Source organism: Polypterus senegalus, chromosome 14, assembly GCF_016835505.1.
Source record: "Polypterus senegalus isolate Bchr_013 chromosome 14, ASM1683550v1, whole genome shotgun sequence".
NCBI lineage: Eukaryota > Metazoa > Chordata > Cladistia > Polypteriformes > Polypteridae > Polypterus > Polypterus senegalus.
The window spans coordinates 94,496,566-94,523,310 of NC_053167.1; the positions used below are offsets into that span (position 1 = coordinate 94,496,566).

The window sequence follows — 26,745 nt, forward strand, 5'->3', positions numbered from 1 at the left end:
ATAACCAAATTATTTCAGACCTTTTATTTGTGTCTGTTTCTCTATTTGTATTTTCAATAAAATGTATAATTACTTGGATACATTTGGTCTCTCCTGTGTCCTCCCTGCATGGAGTTTGCATGTTCTCCACATGTCTGCATGGGTTTCCTTCCACTGTCCGAAGATACGCAGAATAGATGAACTGGCGATGATAAATTAGCCCTAGTGTGTGTCTGGTGTGTTGTTTATTTGGGGAGTGTTTGCCATGCGGTGAAATGCCATTCTGTCCAGAGTTTGATCCTGCCTTGCACCCTATGCTAGCTAGCTTAAACTCCAGCTTAAGTAGGTTAGAAAATGACATGATATTTGGTCTCCATTTCCGAGGAATAGAGTCACATTTTCAACCTTTGAGACATCAGGGTTGTCTCCACAAAAGCATCTCATGATAGTTTCCACTTTGTCTTGGTGAGGGGCTGCAGTTGCTACTGCCTGAGCAAGCAATAACATTACAAGCAATGTAGAACACAACCAACAAGATAATCGCATTTTACAGGATGTTCATTCATTCAAGGTGGTAGAAGCCTACGAATGGGCACAAAAGCAAGAACCAACCCCAAACTGAGCTCCAGTCCACCACAGGGCACTGTCATAATCACATCATCACTTACTCACACACAATGTAAAGTTGTTAATCCTTCTAACCTGTCCTGTGAATCAATTATTACTATATAAAGTACTTAAGTAGTGTATGGAACTGTCAGCTTTTCTGGCAGCTGCTTTTCAAGTGATATTTTTATTCTAAGGTTTAATATTGACTTTCCTGGTTCTTTTGTGCATTTTAGTCATTGTTTAATCAGCAGCTATATTTTATGACTTAATTTTCATATGTTATTTTTTTGTTTATTATGTCTTTGTGTTTTTTCAGTAATGTGACATATTAGAGATTATTTAACAAATCTGTGAGCCTGGTCTTGCCTGCCAGTTGGTGAAGTAAACCTTTTTTATGTTAGCACAAGGGGTCTGCTAGGTCAGGCCTTACAGTATATACTGTTTTCAGAAATGTTTAGAAACTGACCTGGTGACTCAATGGCACATGTACACCTTCTAAATGTCATCACTTGTGTGCCACCAGCATCACAGCAATAACCTTATTTTAATAAAACAGATCTTATGCAGTTTTTCATGTGAGTCATTTTGCAGAAAGTATTTTCCTTGCCAAAAACAGAACTTGAAATTGAGGTTTCCATATAAATGCTGAAATGTATTGATAAATATTGGAATAACCTTATGTTACAGACTTGCTGTATCTCCATGCCTGCCACAGTTAACATTTCTCAGTCAATCTTCATTTAATTATAATTGTATATGAAACAAAATCAAGTCAAACAGCAGGCATTGACTGGTTTAGGTGGTTCTCTGCTCTTCACAAATACAGTACTAATCATTCTTTTCTACCAATGGCATATGTGTGATTTACATCCATGATTCTAAAGCACCACTTCGAATGAAAAATGTACTTCCCGATCTAGTGATGGAATGCTCTTTGAAGTGAAATAGACAATGTCCACATGTTTTGTATGTGCCCACATTACCTAAAAGCACTGGAGCAGACTGACTTGGCTGAATGATGTCTTAATCCAAGTAAATGTTATGTGCCCCCGGGGGGGGGTTGTCTGGGGAATTTTTTTTCCTCTTCTTTCTAATAATTTTATTTCCTATACAATTCCACATGTGCAAAATTTGGGCAATAGCAAATATGTGACAAAAATCATAGTTCAAAGTTCAACTGCTAAAGCTGCAGCATTATTTAAAATATAAAAGCACTGCAGTTGAAGCTTTTAAATGTTAAAAGAATGAATCTAGCCAAACAACTGTGATGGGCTAAAGGATTTCCTTGCATTTGTCAGATTTATTATGTTCTTCTACATTAGTACACTGAAAAGAAAGCTCACAGATTTATAAATAAAGGCTGTGCTAAATATAATTTGGAGCTAAGTGGGAAAACAAAGATTACCAACTTGTTTATTTCAATTAAATATGCAAACTAAACTACAAAAATCAGATGCATTTTCATAATACTGTCAGGCAGAGGTAATTAATTAGAAATTGAGCAAGATTAAATAAGTGAATAGGAAAGAACTAGTTATTGAAAAAGCTTCTGTTCAACTCCCAATAAAAGCAAACTAACATTTTCATATAATTTTAGCTTTATTATTATTTATTATTTTTGTCAATTACTAAAATATCCTGTGATAAAAGTAAATGAAACAAATACATTTAAAGTATGAATAGTATATTAAAGTGTCCAGTGATTGGCTAACCTAAAGAAAGAAGCATGTGCACATCATTGCACTCCAGGTGCATCTTGAACATGGTCTTTGACGGCTGCTGCTTGAAGCAGTTGTGAATTGGGCACATGGGCCATATGACACCCCGTGGGGGAAAGCAAGAGTAGATTCACATTTGGATATCACTTCACAGGAAGCATTACAACCACATTGATCACACACGTTACATTAAATACTGAAGAAGCACCATTTAGTCTGCTGAAACAACACAAGGAGCCGAATGTGGCTCAAACCATCATCTTTTACCTACTAGCTTCAATTCAGATGAGCCGATTGGAAAAACATACTGGAAAAAGAAGAAAATAATTTTGCCAACACAGTAAAATCTCTATATTATTTCATTTGAATATGCTGTCAAGATGAGTAATGGTCTTGATATACCTAATACTGAAACCTAAAGACTTTGACACCAAGTAAAAGACATAACTGAGAAAGAAATAAGAGGATATTCTAGTCAGCAAATGAGACAGTGAAAATAGTCCAACACAGACCTAACACAAAGTGTGCTGAAGGTAAAGACATGTTTGCTAAAGATATTAGCAACTTTTTCAGTATAAAATAGCATCTGCAGGATCATGGCAATAATACACTGTTGTAAGTAAATTATGAGAAATGCTAGGTAAAGTCATCTTTCCAATATATATGTCCCTCCAAATCAGTAGAGAAAAAATGAATTTCAGCTGGGCTGGAAAGGTTGGAACCACAATGCAAGGTTTATCTAAGAAGAATATGAATGAGCTTGCCTTACTCCACAGGTTGAGCTGAGTCCTAAGTAGCAGTGGCTGAGCACTCCAAAGTATTAGAGCAGGTGACCATTGCTTGCTGGTTTGTACTGAATTGCCTCAGACTGTGACAGGTTCAAGCTTTAGTGAGTTGCAGATGTACCATAGTGCACATTAAAGTTGTTCAGATATGGAGTGGACCAACACATAATGTACTTAATGGTGTGTATGTGAGAGTTTTATAATAATAATAATACATTTTATTCAATAGGCGCCTTTCTTAACACTCAAGGTCACCTTACAATGAAATTAAACAACATTAATAAAATATAAAAACAAAGAAGACGATAAAATCAAATAGCAATAAGGTATAGAAGTAGTAGATATACAATGATAACAGGCAGTAGCCGTGTTTAATTCATTGTTGGTATGCCAGTTTGAAAATATAATTTTTGAGGGCAGTTTTAAAATGTGTTATTGAGTCTAGCTGACAGATATGAGAGGGAAGAGAATTCCAGAGCTGAGCAGCACTATGAGAGACGCTCGAGCTCCCATGAAACTGAGTTTGATGTGTGGTACTTAAAGCAGAGCTGCAGATGAGGACCAGAGTGAGCGAGAGGGAGTGTAAGTCTGTAGGAGATCAGTGAGGTAGGGAGGAGCAAGGCTGTGGAGAGCTTTAAATGTTAAGAGCAGTATTTTGTATTGTATTCGGTAGTTAACATGGAGCCAGTGAAGTTGAGAGAGAATAGGTTTAATATGTCCAGTGGATTTAGAACAGCAGGTTATTACCCCGGAAGCAGAATTTTGAGTAAGTTGTAAGCAATGGATATGTTTTTGATGGATTCCAGACAGTATAGCATTACAGTAATCTATACGTGAGGTGACTCGGGCATTAACCAATACTTCACTACTGGGTTGCGTAAGAATAGGACAACATCTAGAAATGTTTTAGAGATGGAAGAAGGCAGTCGGGGAAGAAAAAGAGTGGGTACTGTCTAGAATGATGCCCAGGTTCTTAACCTGGGAAGAGATGTATAGTCTTTCTGTCTTCCTTTGCTAATTTCCTTTGTGTCACCATTAGGAAAGCAATATATAGTACAATGTTGTCCAAATAACACTTCAGAGGTTGTAGCAACACACTTTCTTCCAACACTGATTTTATACAGACAGTGGGTTTATTGGGATACCAGTAGAAATTCTTTACACCAGCTATTAAGTTTTAATGTTTAATGAACTTTCTTTGATAATGTAAATAGTAAGGTGGAAAGATTTAATACTAAAGTGAGAGCTGCTGTTGACATAGTTGCACCTGAAAAGACAGTGAAAAAATCTTCTAGCATTGTTATACCATGGAAGACCCAAAGAGTGTCTGATTTAAAGAGAACATGCCGTAGAGCTGAGCGTCAATGGAGGAAGACTAAACTTACTATCCACCATGAAATATTAAAAGTCAAAATAACAGAATACAATAACACTGTCCGTCTTGAGAGACGCTGCTATTTCTCCAAGATTATAAATAACAATGCTAGTAATCCCAGAGTCTTATTTTCTACAATTGATCGCCTACTAAACCCAGGTAACTCAAAGGAATGCCTCTTAAGTACTTCCAGTGAAACCTGTGAGGCTATCGCTGTATTTTCAATCAAAAAATTAATGATATTAGAAATAACATAGTATATTCCTCCAACACTAAGGATCCTCCTAAACCCCAGCATCCAGTTATAAACAAATTAAACTCTTTCACTAGGATAGATTTACCTGATTTACAAAAAATAATCTCTCAATTAAAACCCTCCACCTGCGTCCTTGACCCGATACCAACAAGGTTTTTCAAAGAAGTATCAGGCGTGCTAATTGATAATGTTCTGGACATAGTAAATTCGTCACTAGATACTGGGGTCTTCCCAGACTGTCTTAAGACTGCTGTAGTTAAACCCCTACTTAAGAAACATAATCTTGACCCTCGCTCTTGAAAATTTTAGACCCATCTCCAACCTGCCTTCTTAAGTAAAGTTCTGGAGAAGGCAGTCATTATGCAGTTAAATGACCACCTCAATAAACATGCTATTCTTGATAAATTTCAGTCGGTTTTAGAACAAATCACAGCACAGAAACTGCACTCGTTAAAGTAGTAAATGACTTGCGGGTAAATGCAGACAGAGGCCATTTATCTGTTCTCATCCTCTTAGATCTGAGTGCTGCATTTGACACCATTGATCACAACATTCTTAGAAATCGCCTTAGTCAATGGGTGGGCCTCTCTGACAGTCTTAAATTGGTTTGAATCCTACCTGACAGGGAGAAAATTTTTGTTAGTTGTGGAATTACAACTCAAGACACATGATATCCATATGGTGTTCCACAAGGCTCTATCCTGGGTCCGCTGTTATTCTCAATCTACATGCTTCCGTTAGGTCAGATTATCTCAGGGCACAACGTGAGCTACCACAGCTATGCTGATGACACACAGCTGTACTTATCAATAGCACCTGATGACCCGATTCTATTGATTCACTAACACAATGTCTGACTTGTATCTCAGAATGGATGAATAGTAATTTTCTCAAGTTAAATAAAGAGAAAACTGAAATCTTAGTGATCAGCAATAATGGATACAATGAGGCTATTAGAAATAAACTGGATACATTAGGATTAAAAGTCAAGACGGAGGTAAAAAGCTTAGGGGTGATTGTTGACTGTAATCTGAATTTTAAATCACATATTAATCAGATCATTAGGACAGCATTTTTTCACTTAAGAAACATAAGTAAAGTTAGACCTCTTATATCACTGAAAGATGCTGAGAAATTAGTTCACGTTTGTTTTCAGTCGACTAGATTACTGTAACGCACTCCTCTCAGGACTACCCAAAAAGACATAAATCGTTTGCAACTAGTGCAGAATGCAGCTGCTAGAATCCTAACTAGGAAAAGAAAATCGAACACATTTCTCCAGTTTTAATGTCACTACACTGGTTACCTGTGTCATTCAGATTGACTTTAAAATTCTGCTTATGGTTTATAAAGCCTTAAATAATCTCGCCCCATCTTATATATCGGAATGTCTGACACCTTATATTCCAAATCGTAACCTCAGATCCTCAAATGAGTGTCTCCTTAGAATTCCAAGAACAAAACTTAAAAGAAGTGGTGAGGCGGCCTTCTGCTGCTATGCACCTAAAATCTGGAATAGCCTGCCAATAGGAATTCGCCAGGCTGATACAGTAGAACACTTTAAAACACTGCTGAAAACACATTACTTTAACATGGCCTTTCTATAACTTCAATTTAATCTTAATTTAACTTAATCCTGATACTCTATATGTTCAATTCCTCATAATAACTATTCATGGTGGCTCTAAAATCGTACTGACCCCTACTCTCTTTTCTGTTTCTTTTTCCGTTTCTTTGTGGTGGTGGCCTGCGCCACCGCCACCTACTCAAAGCTTCATGATGCTCCAACAATGATGGACGGATTAAAAGGCAGAAGTCTACGTGACCATCATCATCATCAAGCCCTTCCGTGAGAACCCTAAATCCAAAGAGGACTGTTTCATTTATGTTAGGTAGAATGCCCAGAGGGGACTGGGCGGTCTCATGGTCTGGAATCCCTACAGATTTTATTTTTCTCCAGCCGTCTGGAGTTTTTTGTTTTTCTGTGCCCCCTGGCCATTGAACCTTACTCTTATTCGATGTTAATTAATGTTGATTTATTTTGTTTTATAATTGTGTCTTTCATTTTTCTATTCTTTAATATGTAAAGCACTTTGAGCTACTGTTTGTATGAAAATGTGCTATATAAATAAATGTTGTTGTTGTTGTTGTTTGCTACAGAAAAGCTATAGGTTGTTAACCCATTACATGTTCCCCGATAAAGGCCTTTATGCATAACTAAAATTAACTCTACAAATTACATTATTTTCCAGTTCTTGAAATCAAAACTTTTTTAACCTCTGACAGTTTTCCACTTTCTGTGTCTTTGTATCATTTCAGGTTATTCACTGGACATGAGCTGCTTAAATTTCCAAAAAAAAACCTGAAAAAATGGTGGTGTTCTAAAGCTTTTGACCAGTAGTGTACATGCAATATACCATATTCACAAGATTGTGTACCCCAGAGTGCCAACTTTTGCAAATTCACCATCAAAGAAATTCTCAAAACATCTGTTATTCTGCCTGTTTATCACAGATGAAGGCACATATACAAACCAAAATACCTATTAACACAAATGTGCTTATTTTGTGAGTACACCTGATCTTGTTGCATTGGGGATATTCACATTGAACCACTGGAAATGGCAGGGGATGACAGATTACACCACTTTCTCAAAACAGCACAGTTTCAGATTTCCTATTGCAAGGTCAGCACATTCTGGCAGCCAATCAAATTCAGCATCTTTCTTCTTTCTCAAAAAAACCAAAATCAAAATCAGCTCTCTTTGACTTTGACTGCTGGTCACGGTCATGCACTGTGACTGTTCACGACTTGCTAAGGATACATAAATAAAAGTGATACATGAAAATTACGAGAAAAGACACGTAGAGTCACTAATTTTGTAATTACTTATTTTCTGCAGTTTGTATCGATACCTGGAATATTAAACTTGCCATGCTCACAAAGCGGCCAGTGCTTAATCTTAGAACGGCTAAAGCAGGCGAAAACGTTTTTTGATATTCATATTCTATATATTACTTCAATTTTCTTTTCTACAAATAAATATATATATTTTTCTTTTTCTGTGCTCTATTCATCTGTCTGATGTTTGTTAAAAGTGTGAAAGAGTATGAGCACCTTTATTGCAATGCAGAGTTCTTAAAAATTGCAGCACTAAGCACTAATCTAAAATTTAAAACCACTCCATTGTGTGTCCAGCCCTTTTACTTCATCAGGTAGTCATTTCTGAAACTACTTATTTATATTTACATGTTAACTTTGCTGTCACTTCTAGTAATGTTTTTGAAGTACTGCACACCATGCTAAAAGCATGATGTTTTTAGCCAAGTTTCCATGTAGAAGCTTACATGCACACCAGGGAATAGATTTATCTCCTACTAGCAAATTCCATGAGATAGATTTTAAATGATCAAAGACACCCTTCTTATAAAATGTTAATGCCTCATCGATTTTGTTACAAACATCTCCGCACATAATCTTCAAATTGGCTTTGTTGTTAGTTTCGAACACTCTTGAGAAGATTCAGAAAAAAAAATCCTCATTAATTCTATTAAAAAGGCAATCTTGTGCAATAAGGAAAGTGAATTTTAAATGCACTGGAGCATATAAGATGAGACGAAGACAAAGAAATTGACTCACTAAAAATAAGCCATGTTTGACTAAGCTGCAAGTAGACACGGAAATCCGTCTGGAACCCAATGTCTGAGATGGTAACATCTGCTCCAGGCCTTCCTCTCAGAGTGCTGAATTCCCAGTAGCAGTGCCAAATGCCTTTAGGGCAAAAAAAAAAAAAAGTCAAGAAGTTCAAAACACAATAAAGAGATTCTAGCTAACCTTCCTAGGCAGTGCAACATATCATTGAGCAAATTAAGTATGCTTCATTATACCATCCATGACTATTGATATCTGGTCCTAATTCAGTCAAAATTAAACAATAAATGTTTTGAATTTTATATTAAAACATAATTCTGCACCAAGGGATCATTATATGTCCACCTGGCCCCTACACATGTATATTTGTCATAAATAACAGTTGAGCAAAACTTAAAATATTTTAAAGTAGTAATGATTATACTATTACTATTTTTTGAAATCACAGAGATCTGTTTCTTATTTCAGCGGTAATGGGCACGAGGCAGAAACCAACTGTAGATGAAGTGCCAGTCCATCACAGCACACACCTACTATACATTCACTCATAAAAGTCGACTTAGTATCACTAATTTACGTAAATTCCACATGGACAGTAACTAGGACGGGATTTGAATATAGGATTTTGAAGTTGTTAGCCAGGAGTGCCAAGTACTGTAACAGAGTGCCACCCAAAAAAGTTTAATGTATGCTCAGATTTCTTTTTGCAGAACAAGATTAATTAAACAATTTTCCAGATAGGAATGGATAAAATAAAACAAAAAAGGAACCTAATATGAAGTAAAGAAATTAAAACAAAATGGATAATTTCAATTACAACTTCAGAAAGACTATATAAACTCAAATTTTTTTGACTTAAAAAAAAAAGATTTTTCTTTATCAGATTTTTTTCTGCAGTGGTTAGATAATCTATTTGTTACAAGACAGCAGATATATGAAAATGATCGCTGCACATACAGTACTTGGCATCTTGTTAAATTCAGATTCTTGACTCTTACAATAAAAATTGTTGTAGTTACTACATATTGTCCACCAACCCATATCAAGAGTTTTGACTTATAACAGAAGATAACCTTCCATAAAATTCTCCATGGCCACTAACTATTTATAACATTTTACTATTCCTTGTGGTCTCTAGAATGTGATGATGAGATGAGAAAAAAATTAAAAAGAAAACCATGCATTTGGTTAGCCACCGGAAAACGTATTTAATGACATGTATATAATTTTATGAGATCTTGCATGGTAATGAAGCAAGACACTTGTATTCTGGAAAAAATACAAATTAAAGCTGCACACATTGCTCCATGTCTGATATTCATATCTCTGGTGTAGAATGAACAAAAACAATCAGATAGTTTAAATGACACACATGAGCGTCTTTTGAAAACCTAACCTCATCAAATCTTTCTAGTTTCACTGGCATTGTTGGCTTGAGAGGTCATACCAATTCAACACACTTACCATAGCCGATAACTCCAATAACCCCGAAAATAATGAGCCAAAGAAGAACCCCCGCTGTGAATCGAAGAATCAAGATGAACACAAGGCTCACCAACATGGCAATCACCAGCCCACTGCAAACAAACAGAAACATTTCATTTCACATTGTCACCAGTTAAGAATAATTTACAGTAGTAGTATAGTAAAAAAAAGCCGTACCAAGTGGTACATGTTATGAAGAGTTCAAATATTTTTGATTGTACAGCTAATTAACACCAGAGCTGTCAGACATCATGCCCATTGCATTACATATTGTACATTTTTGTATGACTTAATACTTTCCCTTATTTTGTATTAACTGGTACATTGTACCAGTGCAATCTAATTTTATTTATTTAAAATACTTTGTTCTACATATTTCAAATTAAGGTATGGTATAGCAGTTTACCTTATTTCTTTTTAATATTTTTCATCTTACCTTGGGTAAAAGTGCCTGCTAAATAATAATGGTATTCTTATCAATTTAACTTTGTAAGGTTGATGACAGCATAGATGTGAATATGAATTCCAGAATACTGCCTATATAGGGTAAATCAAACTTAAATTTGTACTATTATTCCAGCTAAAGGAATACTGCACCCAAAAATAATATATTTTTTAATATGTTACTTACTCCATGTACTTTGTATTGGAGGCTGAGAACATTTTTTATTACAACAGGATAACTGACGTGTGAATAATATGATATGAGTAATGTGAGATTTTTAAAAAACTTTTTCATTTACATTTTTCACATACTGTATTTGTAATTGTGCAGTATTATCTTCTATTATATCATAAACTGTTTTCTCTCTATTCTTTATGAAAGCATGAGATTAAAAATTTTATCTCAGCCACACCACTACAGAGTACATAGGGTAAGTAAACATATAAAAATATATTTTTCGATTGAGTGTTTCTTTAAAGCATAAAGAGGACTTATATCTTATTATTTTAAATGATTTATCCAAATTACCTTGGGTAATGGTGATTGCTTAATAAAGAATAATACTTTTACCTTCCATCCACTTCAGGATTATGAAGGTCTAACTTGGTAACAACTAGTATAAGCCATGGCCCAAGGGGTGTGTATAATCACTAGCATTGTGCCCATTTAGCATTGCCAGTCATTGCACACACTCCACTCGGACGATGATCAAGACAAGCAATCAAACTCTCAACTCTTGATCTATCAAACAGCAACTCTAACCTTAATAATAATAATAACAATAATCAGAATAATAATATTCAGAATTCTTCTCTCAATGGACAGTTTTGATTGCTGTTGACAGAACAAAAATGAATACGAATTCTAATTTAATGGGTACCATGAGAATATACAACTCTTATATATCTTGTCATTCATGTTAATGCATAAGAAAAACATAGAACAAGTATTTTTACATACGTCACCTAATGACTCAGGTTTTCTACTGTTAATCCCATGGTTGTTGGTTCATTCCAACTACTAAATCAAAGTATGACCCTGAGAAAAACACTTTTAAAACTACAGGAAATTTTGTTCTGGGGCACAAATGTACATGCCTTTGGGATATTATAATACTGTAATGCAAAGAAAACAGAAATACAAAATAAAGTGTAAGAAATACCGAACACCACAACCAACAGCTATAAAAATAGCAATACACAAAGGGAACAATTAAATAGCATGGCTTTGTACAACTGAAGAAAACTATATTACTACTATGTGAGCACACATTAACCATACAAAGTAAAAAAAATGCTGAGTAACTGCAACTTGGAATATGTTATTTTTGGTGATCACTTCTGTGGCTTTCAAGAGAATCTAAAGATACTAAAAGTATAAAAGCATCAATTGCTAGACTTAATCTGGGGAATCAGTTCACAGACTAATTTTGCTCAATTGCCTCTTTGAGTGTTAGCTTCAAATTTTAATCCCCTCTAGACTTTCACCTATTGTTATTCTGATCGCTCCTGTCATGTTTGTCCTCTTTTTTGTTCATCTGTACTTATTTCCTCCTATATATATTTTCCGCCTTGCTATGCCACAAACTGCTGCAGACAAAAAGTACTTTTGTTTTTCACCCTTCATTGTTCCTCTTATTCAAAACAATTTAGCATAAGGTGACAAAAATTATTTTTTTACCATACACTGTTAACTGCTTTCTGTGTGTTCACCCACATGCCCCCGTTAGTTTATTCTTGGGACTTTCCTTTTCTCAGATATTCTGATATAAGTCTGCCATTAAATCAATTATCATTTGACCATCCTTTCATGAACCCAGAGGTAAAGTACTAAATGCTGATTTACTTTAAAAGAAAACATAATTAATTGATAAAACAATATTCACATAGCTAAATGCTGTGAAAAAATATGTACAAAAAGTGCTTTACAAGACATCAAAGAGAAATGAAAAAAATAATTAAGAATAGGAAATAATATTAAAAAATAAGTAACAAAAGAAATACTCTAGTTAGGCTAACTAAAAAGTAAGCTAACATGCAGAAGCCATGTGTTTAAGTAAACAGCAGAAACAATTTGAATTTACCACTATCTAGATTATCTGTCTCATAAATTCACATACAGTCTGATCTTTGGATAAATTTGATAAGATAATGCAACCCCACAAGGGGATACTTGCAAGTATATTGTATGTCCTCTGTTTGTAAATAATACTTCCCTCATAGAATGACAACATATTGTTTGTACAATAAATGACCATTTGAGACTGATCAAGCTACAACAATTGCTTCTTTTCTTCTGTAGGTCTTCTGGCTTTGGCATGGTGTTACCACAAAGTGGAATACTCCATACTAAATTGCCTAAGGTGATCTTATTTCATGATCAGCAGCTAAATGTGCGCAGTTGATGAGATGCCCCTGCCTTTAATTATCTTCCTAACTGATACAAAGCTGTAAGGGTGTACTCACTTCCTCATACTGACTGGGAAGAAGTCAAACCCTGGGGCCTCATGTATATAAATGGTGCGTACGCACAAAAATGTTGCATACTCCCATTTCCATGCTCGAATCGCGATGTATAAAACCTAAACTTGGGGTAAAGCCATGCACATTTTCATGGTAGCTCAAACCCTGGTGTACGCAAGTTCTCCGCTCGGTTTTGCAAACTGGCGGCACCCAGCATCAAGGCAGTGCTTTTGTTCCAGTGTGGTTTCCCTTTCTTTTTTTAGATCCACTTCCCTGACGCGGCTTTATCATATACACTGAAATTAACCACATATTGTATATTAGTTTAAGGCATCTGATTGTATTTAACCTGTAACAATATATTGGTCCACAGAATGGTCAAACTATTCCAAATACCATAGCTGCTTTAGCGTTGTTACTCTCACTGCACCTTCTTCTTCTTTCAGCTGCTCCTGTTTGGGGTTGCCACAGCGGATCATCTTTTTCCATATTACTCTCACTGCACCATTCTGAGTATTTACAGATTTATCAGTGTATCTGAGTGTGGAATCACAGCTCTACAGCAACTGATCAGAAAGAAAATTACTGGTATACAGCATCAAGCACATGCTGCCTCAGCCATGCTGCCTATTTGAACTGCTCTCATATAGCAAACGCTTCCGTGCCTTTCCTGTACGGACCTCGCAGTTCAGAACCAGTTTCATCCCAAGAACTATAAATGCAATCAATCAGTCCATCAAGTGCTCCTTGTAGAACTGTTAAAATTTATAAGTACAATTACCTCACTGTAAACTTGCGATACGGTTATAATATTGCACAACCTGAGCCACTTTAGCGCATATTTACATATGATGATGATATCATTTTTAAGATGAAATTCAGCAAAATAATTTATTATATTATACAGATAAAACTTTAACTTCATTTAAATAATCTATATTGTTAATAATTAAACTTGTGAGGACATGGTGTCGCAGTGCTAGCGAGGAGCTGGCGCCCCGTTCACGTATTGTTCCTGCCTCGCACTGTATTCTTGCTGGTGGTGGCACGACACTGGAAGGATAGATGGATAGAATAATTAAACATGTATTACAAAGATATTTCGATGTTCTTTAAAAGTTTTGAAGAACTGGCATTATAAGCTTACAGATTCCTCTACATCTATTACAGAGCTGATTGTGTGGCGATTGGGTATTTTGAGAAAGAAAAGGAAGGACAGGAATTGGAGGTTAGTACATTTGAGAGAGACAGTAATGCTGCAATAAACTATTTCATCGAAGGTCGCGCACGGCGGAACAAGCATCTTGCGTGAGGCATGAACAAACTCTGGATGGGGCTCCAGCTCGTCACTATCATTGCGCCACCGTGTTCCCATGTGTAATACATGCTTTAATTCCTATCACCATGAAAATGATATCAAGTATACATCTCAGTATTTAAATTATTCAGAGAGCTGTAATATCACAAATGTAATGGATTCTGTGTCCTGTCAGAAGAAGAGAAAGCCCGTTTAAGAGGCACGTAGTGATTCACACATATAGAACACATAGAAGAACATATATAAAACAAAGCATTTAATGTGCTACTTACTAGTTATGATGGGATTTGAGAAACTAGTAAATGAAATGATTTTAAGATTAAGTTTATGATGTTCTACTTTAATCACAAAATAAACTATGTGACTAAATTGGAAATTTCGAGATTAAAGTTGACATTTCGTGGTTTTTTCCCCACTGTGTCCCTATTTTAATTATTTTTTTCTCTGTACCCTAATAAGCTTTCGTATGACACTCAAATGGAGGGCTACGACTTGCCTTTTCACTGCGACTTGTTTTTTATTTCGGCACTGTGTGACTTTGTGAACTTGAGCGTTTGAGTTTCTCCGACACTCTGTCACTCAATCAACTTCCTTTTGTAGTTTATACCACTGTTTAAACCAACAAATATTACTTTTCCCTTGCCTCCACTTGGTATTCGCTGAAATTCTTCTATTTCCCCCCGTGCTTTTGCCATCACATTTTCACAGAACGCTGAGCTTAAGGGATATTTATATTGATTTGCATATTCAAAGAGGCGTAATTCTGGGAGGATTTTTGGGAGTGGCGGCAGGCGTGTGCACGTGTGTTACTTTTCACGCTGACGAACATTTCCACTTTGTCCGTACACCATGTTTTAGTGTGAATTCTACGCATGCCGTTATGCATGAGGCCCCTGGTCTTAAAGGGTATGATACACCACTGCATAGATCACTGTACCACCTGGGCACAAATATTTACCAATACCTTTAAAATAATAAGTGAATTTTCATTGAAGTATGAGATTTGCTAATAAATACAGTGAGTAATATTTTCAATTGGAATGCAAGAAGAACTTACATTAAAATCCAGTGCCAGGAGTTGGCATAGTCCTCAAATATCTTCATTCCTACTTCTCTTCCATCAAGAACCCCATTGATACCACTGAAGGTAAAAATATGGTGTATTACTTCAACTAAGGACTGATAAAATACATAAAGTTAATTTCAGTGAAGAATGGCTGAATATTAGATGAGGGTTAAACTGATTTAAACAGTTTCATAGCAAAATATTTTAACACAAAATAGCACATACTAAGAGCTTGTTGCTTAATGAATTAGTATTTCAGAGAAAATATATAAAGCAGCAGTGTCCTTCATAATTCCTGAACACTTGCACTCAAAAGGTAACTGGACATGTATTTCTTTATTATAAATTGAGCTAACATCCTGTTCCTCAGAATAGAAGCCACAAAAGAGTACTAAAAGCAATCATCTTTGTCAGTGCTTACTTCATCTTCTTCATGTTTTGTTGCTTAAATTGTTTTACAATATGAAAAAGTTAATAAACGGAATATGTTATGTGTTTGTATTTAAATAGATGCATATGTATACTACTGTGTCTATTATATCTGGCTAGGATGAAGACTGGAATGACAGGAGGCGTCAATTTACAGTCTGATGGATGCAAGTAAAAAAAAAAAGGCACAGTGGCACCTCTTAGCACACCATGGTGAAATATGGCAGTGCTCCAAACAGCACATGCTAGAGAAAATATGCAGTATTAAGCATGATTTCCAAAGATTCTGTAATCACACTTTTTCTTGCCACTGCCTTTAGTGAGTCATGAGCCAGTCCTACAATGCTGCTAGTCTTGCTAATTTAGTTTATCAGACATTTGCCATTATCCAAGCTTGTGTTATGTCCCCATCAGATAACAGAAAAGAAGAGTACACTAGCCACTTTGCTCTGGCAGAACATACAACGCAAAATGCTGCACATATTAAAAATCCAGATTCTCCTTTGAAAAGACAGCCTACTTTGCCCCTTTCAGAGCAGCTTATTTATATAAAGTAAATACAACTCAGTAAGCATTTTAGGTATAGATTGTAATTTTCACAAATTGCCCCCTCCTATTTCATATAGCCAATCAGCAGGTGCTAATTAAAACATGGTGTCACTCATGTGCGTCAGTGGGTCACTCTCTGAGTTCCTCCCAGTTATATAGTTCCACCCGGGGCTTAGATGGGGCACTGCCTCTATGTTGTCTTCAGTTTCCCCCACAGTATAAGAAACCACTTAGTGAGGGCAACTGGCTCTGCCCCTTCTGGTCTCTGGGCCATAAAAGCACAACTGTCTGGAAGGAAGTGTCATGTCATGACTGAGCAAAAAAATAAGCCAGAGTTCCTCTATCACTTAAAAGGAATTAACTTTTATTGTTGTTTTGATGCCATTGTGCTTTTGTTTTCTTTATTATTATTTGAAGTAAATGGGGATGGATGGGTAAGCACCACAGCATTTATTTTATCAAGACCTGTCATTCCTTCGGACAACCACAGTGAACAAAAGGTTTAGCTGTTGTTCGACCCAACACTGAAATGGGTAAGATGTGTAATTTGACATGGTGCTTTCAGCACCTCAGAAACCGCTGCCTTATGGGGATTTACACACACTACAATCTTATATTTTTACAGTGAATGGTGAGATAAACAAAAATCCAGTGGGTGGCATTTATTTGGATGAAAATACCTCATTAATGGAAGAGGTCAAGGAGAAATGACACAGTCATTCAAGCTAACACATCTGAATGTACAATGCGTGCGATCCTGAAGATGATAACTTACAGCGGCAGAAAACTATTTTGGGTTTCACTAGTATCAGCCACGAATAATAAGTTGTGGTTACAGTGTATATATGATCACCAAAACTACACAACTAAAGATTGGAAAGATTCCTCCTGGTATGACAAATCTCAATTTCTGATGCGACATGCATGGCAGAGTCAGAATTTGGGGTCTGCTGCTTAAATCAATGGATTCATTCTGCCTTGAGCCAACAATATTAGGTAATATATTAGGTCTCTTAAGACCAGCTGAGTGTCAGTTAAATGCTACAGTGTACTTAAGCTGTGTTGCTTACCATGTGCATCCATTTATGATCACAGTGTGCCCTTTTTCAAATGTATATTTCCAACAGAATAAGTCACTATTGCACAAAGCACATTTCTTCTTTCACTTGTTTCATAAATTAATTCAGTTTATTACAATGGCCTACAAACTCCCCATTTTACCTTTGGGATGAGGTGAAATATGTGATATGAGGCACAACGTCTCTGGGCATAATTGTGAGATGTAAATGTGCACAATAAATGGTGTGAAAAGGAACGAGCAACCAAAGTCAAAGGGCAGGGCAAAAATAATATGCCTGAGTTCATAAAAAGAGGATCAAAAAACCTGTAACTAGGGCTTACTTGAGTTGAAACTACCTACTGCTAAGATTCGGAATTCCACCATATTTATAGTGTAACCTAATTTGATGTCTTAAGTGTGACGGAACAATCATGTGACACTACTCAGGGTATTGCGTAAATAATGAAAAATGAGACAATAACTTGTGTAACTTTTAGCAAACCATGCAAAGATACTTTATTCACCATGACTTGTAATATATATAGACCTTTCCAGAATATAAATTACGTAACCTATGAATAAATTTGACTTATGAAAGCATTTAATGCTATTAAAAAGTTTTTTGTACCTGTAAGAATGAAAAAGCTTTATGCAAAATGTGACTCCAAGGTTTCATGTCAAAGACAATTGTGTACTTTCAGTTACGTCAGGGAATGAAGATCTGTAATTGATGCAGACTGAATACTTCCCTAGTAAATCTAGAATAAAATGACCCTTAGGAACTTGAGGTTGAGCTTCTCTGGGTCGGCATTAAGCTTGACAATAGAATCATAGTTTTACAGGTAACTAAATCTTTCTGTTTTTTTCTCAAGTGATTACTATAATTTTGTGGATTACAAAATTCGGTATGCAAACCGATTTTGATTGCTCTGGGTTGCCTTTTTGGCACATCCCTTGTGCTAATGTTTTGTGTTTGTGTCATTTTTTATTGTTATATATATATATCTTTATAACAATATTTCCAAATTTTTACAATCTTTTACTGAATTTTTTGACCAGTGATTTTTGATGATTCCCTCTTCTTCTTTCTGAATTTTACCTTAAAATGAGTAGGGATTGTTTTTTGAGTCTGGGTTTTCCTCTTTTTTGTGTTTTGGGAAAGGTCTATTTTTGGATGGGCTGAGTGGTGGTTCTAAGGCTAGGGATCTGCATTGGCAAACAGAAGGTGCCAGTTCGAATCCCATAAATGTCAGAACTGACTCTACTCCATTAGGCCCTTGAGCAAAGCTCTTAACCTGCAATTTCTCTGTCCTGGGTATGACATTAATCTGCATCCAGCCCTGCAAGCAGGTCCTCTAACTTACAGGGAAAACTTGGGGGTTGGTGGCAGGATTGGCACTCCGGCCACCATAAAAAAATCTCACACTGTTCCAGTGTGGTGCTGAGATGTCACCTGCTGCACTCAGGTCCCAATCCAGTTGGTTCGTCGTGTGGTAAGTGTATCAACAACCTATCAGCACATACTCCCAATCTCTCTTTCTCTCTCTTTTTGAATATTAAGCCTCAGAGTAGACTGCAGATTGAGAGATCTCATTTGGGGCAGTTTCAGTTTGGAGTCTGCAGATAGGAAATTGAGGCTTCATTTTGGAGTTTTAGACCTCATTTTGCATTTTTTGTCAATTTTCCTATATTGTGAACCACGAAGTCACTAGAAATCTGCAGAAAACAATAACAGTATTAGGCTGCTTATTGCACCTCAGAGCACTGACTTTAGCATATCTAAAATTATGTGTGATCACTTTGACAATGAAATGAACAAAAAGAAGGTCTATGGCAAATCTACAAGAAGCTTGCAAGAATTTATCACAGAAATAATTGACAGAATTACACAGCAGCAAATCAAAGCCAATTAGTAAAATTCTGCATTTTAATTGAGACATTCCAAAATAATGACTTCTTTTATAAATATAAGACACTTGCTGCCCAAATATTGAGCTTAAAAATCTATTTCCTGGGAGCCCTAAGACTTTTCACAGTACTAATACACAAAAATAGAACATAATCATATACTATATATATACACTTTAATTAAATTAAAATAAAATTTCCATTATCTATCATGCAATACAACAATTAAATCCAAAGCTGTCCATACATTTTCTGCTTTATTTTGTTTCTCCATCATGAAGTTTGAATTTACTTTATTGGGTATTGAGGACATAGCATTTTACCTAACAAGGGGTCTTTTTTTATTATTTAGTATATTCAACTGGACAAGAAAAATATTTAAATAGGCATACACTCTAACGTAAAAAGGTAAAGAACATCATAATACACTATCTTTGTACAAGTTATTACAATTGAATCAAGATATTAAAATAGAGGAACACCATCTCTAAAATAGATCAATGGCGACTGGGATGGTCTTAAAAAACTGTGATATACTTAATAGAAAATATTTTAAAAAAGTCTTGGTTTAAAAGTGCAAGTTCCTGGAATGTACATAAAAATTTGCCTTTAAAGACTAGTAGTTGCAGAAATGTTAGTTATTAGTCAGCTTGGTGCCAGAACATGGTTAAAAGTGAAAAATGGTGTGAGACCTTTTGCCTCCTTGCTGAATAGTAGCAACATGGCTATGAAAAAAAAACACAATGTTTGTTACAGTTATTCACATGAGTGTTAAGCAATATAATCACACCTTCTGCTGTAATAAATTATAATGAAATATGAAAACTTAGTTTGATGTAAATTATAGTTATCGTAAGGGGGTTTTACTTTTTTGTTAAAAATCATAAAATCTGAGGATGATTATTTTGACTTGAGTTAAAAAACTGTTGAATTTTACAAAAGAAATTATAATTTTATAAACAAATTATGAGTTAAATATAATTAAAAATGAAAGGTACAATAATTAATTTACATTTGGTACTTAATTAAATTAAAATTTAAATTAAATTAAATTAACTAAATTAAATTACAGAAATGATTCACCAGAATGCTAAACTAACTGTACTAATGCACATAGAGAAAAGTCAAGCAAAATGACACCTTTTATTGGCTAACTAAAAAGATTACAATATGCACTAAATTCAAATACACCATTTAAATTATTCAAACAAAGTATGCAGGACAGAAAAGGACTTACTTTGCAGCCTGCCTGAGCTCTGTCACATTTCTTGTTTTACCTTTTCCATCTTTAAAGGTGGTTTTGTTGGCAACAGTCAATATTCCATTTCTGGTGGTAAAATCCGGAAAGCACCTTTGAAAAACTACAAGCAAGCAAATCAGTGTACACAAACAAAGCCAAAGTGTGTTAAAAATTAAGAAAAAATGAGAGCAGCAACAATGAATGCAAAAATAATTTGAACATGTTACATAAAGTATATAATAAACTGTTATAAACTACTCAGGGCAGATCCACCAGCCAGGAGTTTATAATGCTTGATGATTACTGCTCTGCTTATTTCTCAAACTGAGAACAGAGGTATAGGAAAAAGACAATCCACATTTCACGATTATTTATAAGTGGTTTAAATAACCCACATTTTGAACACCTTTTCATTCTTAAAATCTTAAGAGATAAATTTATTAGATGCTATGCAGTGCCCTTTGTTTGATTGATCGATCCATCCATCCATCCACCCATCCAATTACTAAAATCACTTAATGAAACTCTAGGCTGAAGGGAGCCAAAGCCTACTGCCACAGCACAAGGACCCTTTACTATAGATACACTGAATTTGTATATTTTGATTTCCTTATTTGTATATACATGTATATATATATATGTGTATATATATATATATATATATGTGTATATATATATATATATATATATATATATATATTGTCACACACATGCGCATGGAAGGCAGCTAAAGGGCTTGAGTAAGGGCAGTTCCGAAGCCTGCCGGGATGTGGCAGAGTGCATTGACTCTTTTTCTCCCTATCCTGTAGACCATTCACAGGAGATCCCACCTGGCTCTCTTGACGTCACTTCCGGGACAGAGTCTATGGAAGAAGACCTTGTTGGCCCCGGCCCCTCTAATGCCACGTCGGGACTCGAACCAATGGTTGAAGACCATGAGCCCGATTCCTATGATCTCACTTCCTGTCTTCCCCTTTAAAAACCTACACCTTTTCCCTAGTCCCTCAGTTCTGTTTTGGACTCAGTTTTGTGCACAGCAGTGCTATATTCATTTGATCGACTTTGCAGCCAGGAACTCAATTATACAGGTGGCTGCCCCAAACCTTTTTCATGACTCATATGTCTCGTTATTGTGACTATATATATATATATATATTGTGACAGTTTAGGGCTCTCTCGCTCCCTAGTACCCTCAGACCACACGTCAGACACCACATAAAAGTCCAAATAATTGATTTATTATTATAAATAAGTGCACAAAGCACACACCTCTCCACAATTCTCAATAAACAATAATCCAAAAATCACAATCCTCCTCTCCCAGATGCTTAGCCACCCTGCCTCCCAACTCAGCTCAATTGTCTGGAATCTCCCAAAGTCCTTCATAGTCCTCGACCCGGAAGTGCTTCTGAGCCCTCAGTCCATGTGATTATCCAGCACTTCCGGGTCAGGTAAAAACTTCTCTTTTTTCTTCAGCCTATATTCTTCGGGCTATATGGAAAATATAAATCCCTGGGCCTCCCTGCAGCGACTCCTGGCGGCCCCCATGGTATCCCGCAGGGCTGTGTATTACGACTCCACTGTCCATAATTCCCTGCTGGCATTCGGGTCACCTCTATGCTGCAAGGAAGGCTCCATCTGGCAGCCTGGGGGTATTGGCTGGGATGAATGGCCGGCCATATCTCACTATATATATCATATCATATATATCATATATCATATATATATATATATATGACAGATAGGGGGCGCTGTCGTCCCCTTGAACCCTCAGATCAGACACCAGACACCAGGTAAAAGTCCAATAATTTATTTAGACTATACAGTGCACAAAGCACCCTCCTCTCCACAATACTCATATAATAACAATTCACTAATCAATAAGCAATCCTCCATTCCCAGACGCGTTGCCACCTGCCACCCAGCTCAGCTCAACGTCTGGGATTTCCCATAGTCCTTTTATAGTCCGAACCTGCAGTCCATGTGACTTTCTAGCACTTCCGGGTCAGATGAAAACTCCTATTCTTCAACCCAGAAGCACATCATTCCCTTTGTCCATGTGACTAGGAAGCACTTCCAGGTTGTAGGCAAAATACTCACTGCTCCTCCCTGCAGTGCCTTCTAGCGGCCCCTGTGGTATCCAGCAGGGCTGTGGATAAAAACTCCATTGTCCATAATTCCCTGCTGGCATTCGGGGCACCTCCCTGCTCTGGCGGCCTGGGGGTATTGGCTGGGATTAGCCATATTCCACTATATATATATATATATATATATATATATATATATATATATATATATATAAACTGCTCAAAAAATTAAAGGAACACTTTGAAAACACATCAGATCTCAATGGGAAAAGAAATCCTCCTGGATATCTATACTGATATAGACTCGTAATGTGTTAGGAACGAAAAGATGCCACATCGTTTGATGGAAATGAAAATGATCAACCTACAGAGCCCTGAATTCAAAGACGCCCCAAAAATCAGAGTGAAAAAATGATGTGGCAGGCTAGTCCATTTTGCCAAAATTTAATTGCAGCACCTCAAAATTGTATGCAGCACTTTGTATGGCCCCTGTGTTCTTGTATACATGCCTGACAACATCGGTGCATGCTTCTAATGCGATGACAGATGGTGTTGTGGGGGATCTCCTCCCAGATCTGGACCAGGGCATCACTGAGCTCCTGGACAGTCTGAGGTGCAACCTGGTGGCATTGGATGGACCAAAACATAATGTCCCAGAGGTGTTCTATTGGATTTAGGTCAGGAAAGTGTGGTGGCCAGTCAATGGTATCAATTCCTTCATCCTCCAGGAAATGCCTGCATACTCTCACCACATGAGGCCAGGAATTGTCGTGCACCAGGAGCCACTGTACCAGCATAGGGTCTGACAATGGGTCCAAGGATTTCATCCTGATACCTAATGGCAGCCAAGGTGCCTTTGTCAAGCCTGTAGCGGTCTGTGTGACCCTCCATGGATATGCCTCCCCAGACAATCATTAACCCACCACCAAACTGCTCATGCTGAATGATGTTACAGGCAGCATAATGTTCTCCATGGCTTCTCCAGACCCTTTCACTTCTGTCATGTGCTCAGGGTGAACCTGCTCTCATCTGTAAAAAGTACAGGGCACCAGTGGTGCATCTGCCAATTCTGGTATTCTATGGCGAATGCCAATCGAGCTGCATGCTGCTGGGCAGTGAGCTCAGGGCCCATTAGAGGACATGGGGCCCTTGGGTCATCCTCATGAAGTCTTTCGGGTTGTTTGGTCAGAGACATTCACACCAGTGGCCTGCTGGAGGTCATTTTGTAGGGCTCTGGCAGTGCTCATCCTGTTCCTCCTTGACCAAAGGAGCAGATACTGGTCCTGCTGATGGGTTATGGACCTTCTATGGCCCTCTCCAGCTCTCCTAGAGTAACTGCTTGTCTCCTAGAATCTCCTCCATGCCCTTGAGACTGTGCAGGGAGACACAGCAAACCTTCTGGCAATGACACGTATTGATGTGCCATCCTGGAGAAGTTGGACTACCTGTGCAACCTCTGTAGGGTCCAGGTATCACCTCATGCTACCAGTAGTGACACTGACTGTAGCCAAATGCAAAACTAGTGAAGAAACAGTCAGAAAAGATGAGGAGGGAAAAATGTCAGTTGCCTCCACCTGTTAAACCATTCCTGTTTTGGGGGTCATCTCATTGTTGCCCCTCTAGTGCATCTGTTGTTAATTTCATTAACACCACAGCAGCTGAAACTGATTAACAACCCCCTCTGCTACTTAACTGACCAGATTAATATCCCATAAGTTTCATTGACTTTATGCTATACTCTGATTAAAAAGTGTTCCTTTAATTCTTTTGAGCAGTGTATATATACACACACATATATATATATATATATATATATATATAAAGGGCAGCACAGTGGTAGCACTGCTGCCTCGTAGTTAGGAGACCTGGGTTCGTTTCCTGGGTCCTCCCTGCGTGGAGTTTGCATGTTCTCCCCTTGTCTGCGTGGGTTTCCTCCAGGTGCTCCGGTTTTCTCCCACAGACCAAAGACATACAGGTTAGGTGCATTGGCGATTCTAAATTGTTCCTAGTGTGTACTTGGTGTGTGGGCTGGGGCTCTGCCTGGGGTTTGTTTCCTGCATTCCTAAATTTTGCATTTCCTTTGGAAATCAAGGTCCCAGAGTCTGGAGGAAGAGAGGAGAGGCACAGAATCAACGTTGCTTGAGGTCCAGGGTAAAGTTTCCACAGTCAGTGATGGTTTGGGGTGCCATGTCATCTGCTGGTGTTGGTCCATTGTGTTTTCTGAGGTCCAAGGTCAACACAGCCATCTACCAGGAAGTTTTAGAGCACTTCATGCTTCCTGCTGCTGACGAACTTTATGGAGATGCAGATTTCATTTTCCAACAGGACCTGGCACTTGCACAAAGTGCCAAAACTACCAGTACCTGTTTTAAGGACCATGGTATCCCTGTTCTTGATTGGCCAGCAAACTCGTCTGACCTTAACCTTAAGAAAATCTATGGGGTATTGTGAAGAGGAAGATGCAATACATCAGACCCAACAATTCAGAAGAGCTGAAGGCCACTATCAGAGCAACATATATATATATATATATATATATATATATATATATATATATATATATATATATATATATATATTGTGATGGATGGCCGGCTTCCTATTCCAGCCCTTACCCCCAGGCCGCCAGGAGGAGCTCTCCCGACAGCATGGACGGGCCACAAATTCCAACAGGGCCTCAAGGAGTATGTAGTTTTTATGCACAGCCCTGCTGGATACCCTGAAGACCACTGGGAGTCGCTGTTGGGAGGCCAAGTGCGTCATAATCCCGTGACAGGAAGAAGTGACGTGCTTCCGGGGTGAATATAAGGACTATTTACCCTGACCCAGAAGGAATAAGGACTTGTGGACTATGGGCAGGAACACCTTCGGGTCAGGGGGTATAAAGGGACTATGGGAACTCCCAGACAATGAGCTGAGCTGGGTGGTAGGAGGGCAATGTGTCTGGAGTCGGAGGATTGGTTATTGTATTGTTGTTTTATTGATTATTTAGTATTGTATTTGGTTAATGAATAGTGTGGAGTGGAGGGTGCTTGGTGCACATAATTATTATAATAAAACAAAGAATTATTGCACTTTTACCTGTTGTCTGGCGTGGTACCTGAGGGTTCAAGGGAGCGATACTGCCCTCTACTGTCACTATATATATATATATATATATATATATATATATATATACACACATACTGTATATAAAGTTATTTTTTAATTTAGAATTATATGGGAGATTATGATAGTTCAAATACTTTGAATTATTGCGCAGTCAACAATGCATTGGTACTTTTTAGGAGTACCATGAATCCATTGTGTTCAGCCTACAAAACTGAAACATTCGTGGAAAAATATACCAATACAGAGTTTTTAATGTAGTGTATTTAAAATAAGCCACACTATTCATTACTATAGCTGCCATGGAAACAGTGATTAGCTGTAGGAGACAGGGTTTGAACAACTCAGGCCTGACCACTGGCCATGTGGAGTCTTCACATTGTTCCCTTGTTGTGTTCTCAGTTCTCCTTCCATTTTCAAAAAAGAGTATGTCAGCTTCACTGATAAGTTTAAATTTGACTGGAATAAGTAAGTGTTCCATACACTGTGATGGACTGCCATTTTGCCCAAGGTTGGTTCCCACCTTGCATGTGATGTTACATGGATAGTCCAGCTTGCATTAAGAATGGATTAAACAGATAATTGGATGAACCACAACACATGTTTCACTGTAGAAAAAAAATCCACCTCAGCCAAACTGCAAAAACTAACAGAACTATATTAAACTTCTTTATAACAATCAAAAACTTACAAGGTCTGCTAGGAACAATCATCGAAGGGCAATCTTCATCTCGTAAAATTTCTGATACAGACTGAAAAAATAAAATAGATTAAATATTTCAGGTCTCATGTCAGTTTTAAGATTCCGCATTGACTCTACATTTCCTACTTCTGTTAGGAAAAGTTTTGACTTTCTCCAATACTTTCTCTTACACAAGTGCTGACAGTTAAGTAAGAAACCAGGCATGCAGGACTCAAAGTAAAAACACATGCATTAGAGGAGGTGTGTAATGTTTGTTTTATATTATAGTTCACCATTTGCTTTGAGTATGCATTATAACTTAGATAATATCAGTCACTGGCTCCAGATAATATCAGTCGCTGGCTCCATTTTGGTTTAATATTATTGTGAACTTACTGCTGATGGGGTTAATAGCTTCTGATAACTAAAAAATGAGAAACTTGAAGCAGGCTATGCCGTACTGAGTTATCCATTCCAACTTGTTCTTTCAGTTGTCCCTTTTGAGAGGTCTGTTACTGACAGTGAGTGACACA

The 26,745-nt window shown here is 37.1% G+C and overlaps 1 protein-coding gene across 5 annotated transcripts in view; it reads right to left on the reverse strand.

Annotated features, from left to right (window-relative positions):
• LOC120515151 (choline transporter-like protein 5) overlaps positions 1 to 26,745 on the reverse strand; it is a 303,584-nt gene that overhangs the window by 31,793 nt on the left and 245,046 nt on the right. For 3 of the 5 annotated variants that reach the window (XM_039735902.1, XM_039735900.1, XM_039735901.1), the window contains exons 7-12: positions 26,222 to 26,282; positions 20,333 to 20,456; positions 19,788 to 19,820; positions 15,141 to 15,224; positions 9,838 to 9,950; positions 8,362 to 8,493 (exon numbers count right to left, since the gene is read on the reverse strand). In XM_039735902.1, coding sequence (XP_039591836.1) covers positions 8,362 to 8,493; positions 9,838 to 9,950; positions 15,141 to 15,224; positions 19,788 to 19,820; positions 20,333 to 20,456; positions 26,222 to 26,282 — 547 coding nt within the window. The remainder of the gene's footprint in view (positions 1 to 8,361; positions 8,494 to 9,837; positions 9,951 to 15,140; positions 15,225 to 19,787; positions 19,821 to 20,332; positions 20,457 to 26,221; positions 26,283 to 26,745) is intronic. The other 2 variants (XM_039735904.1, XM_039735903.1) reach the window with 1 other exon arrangement.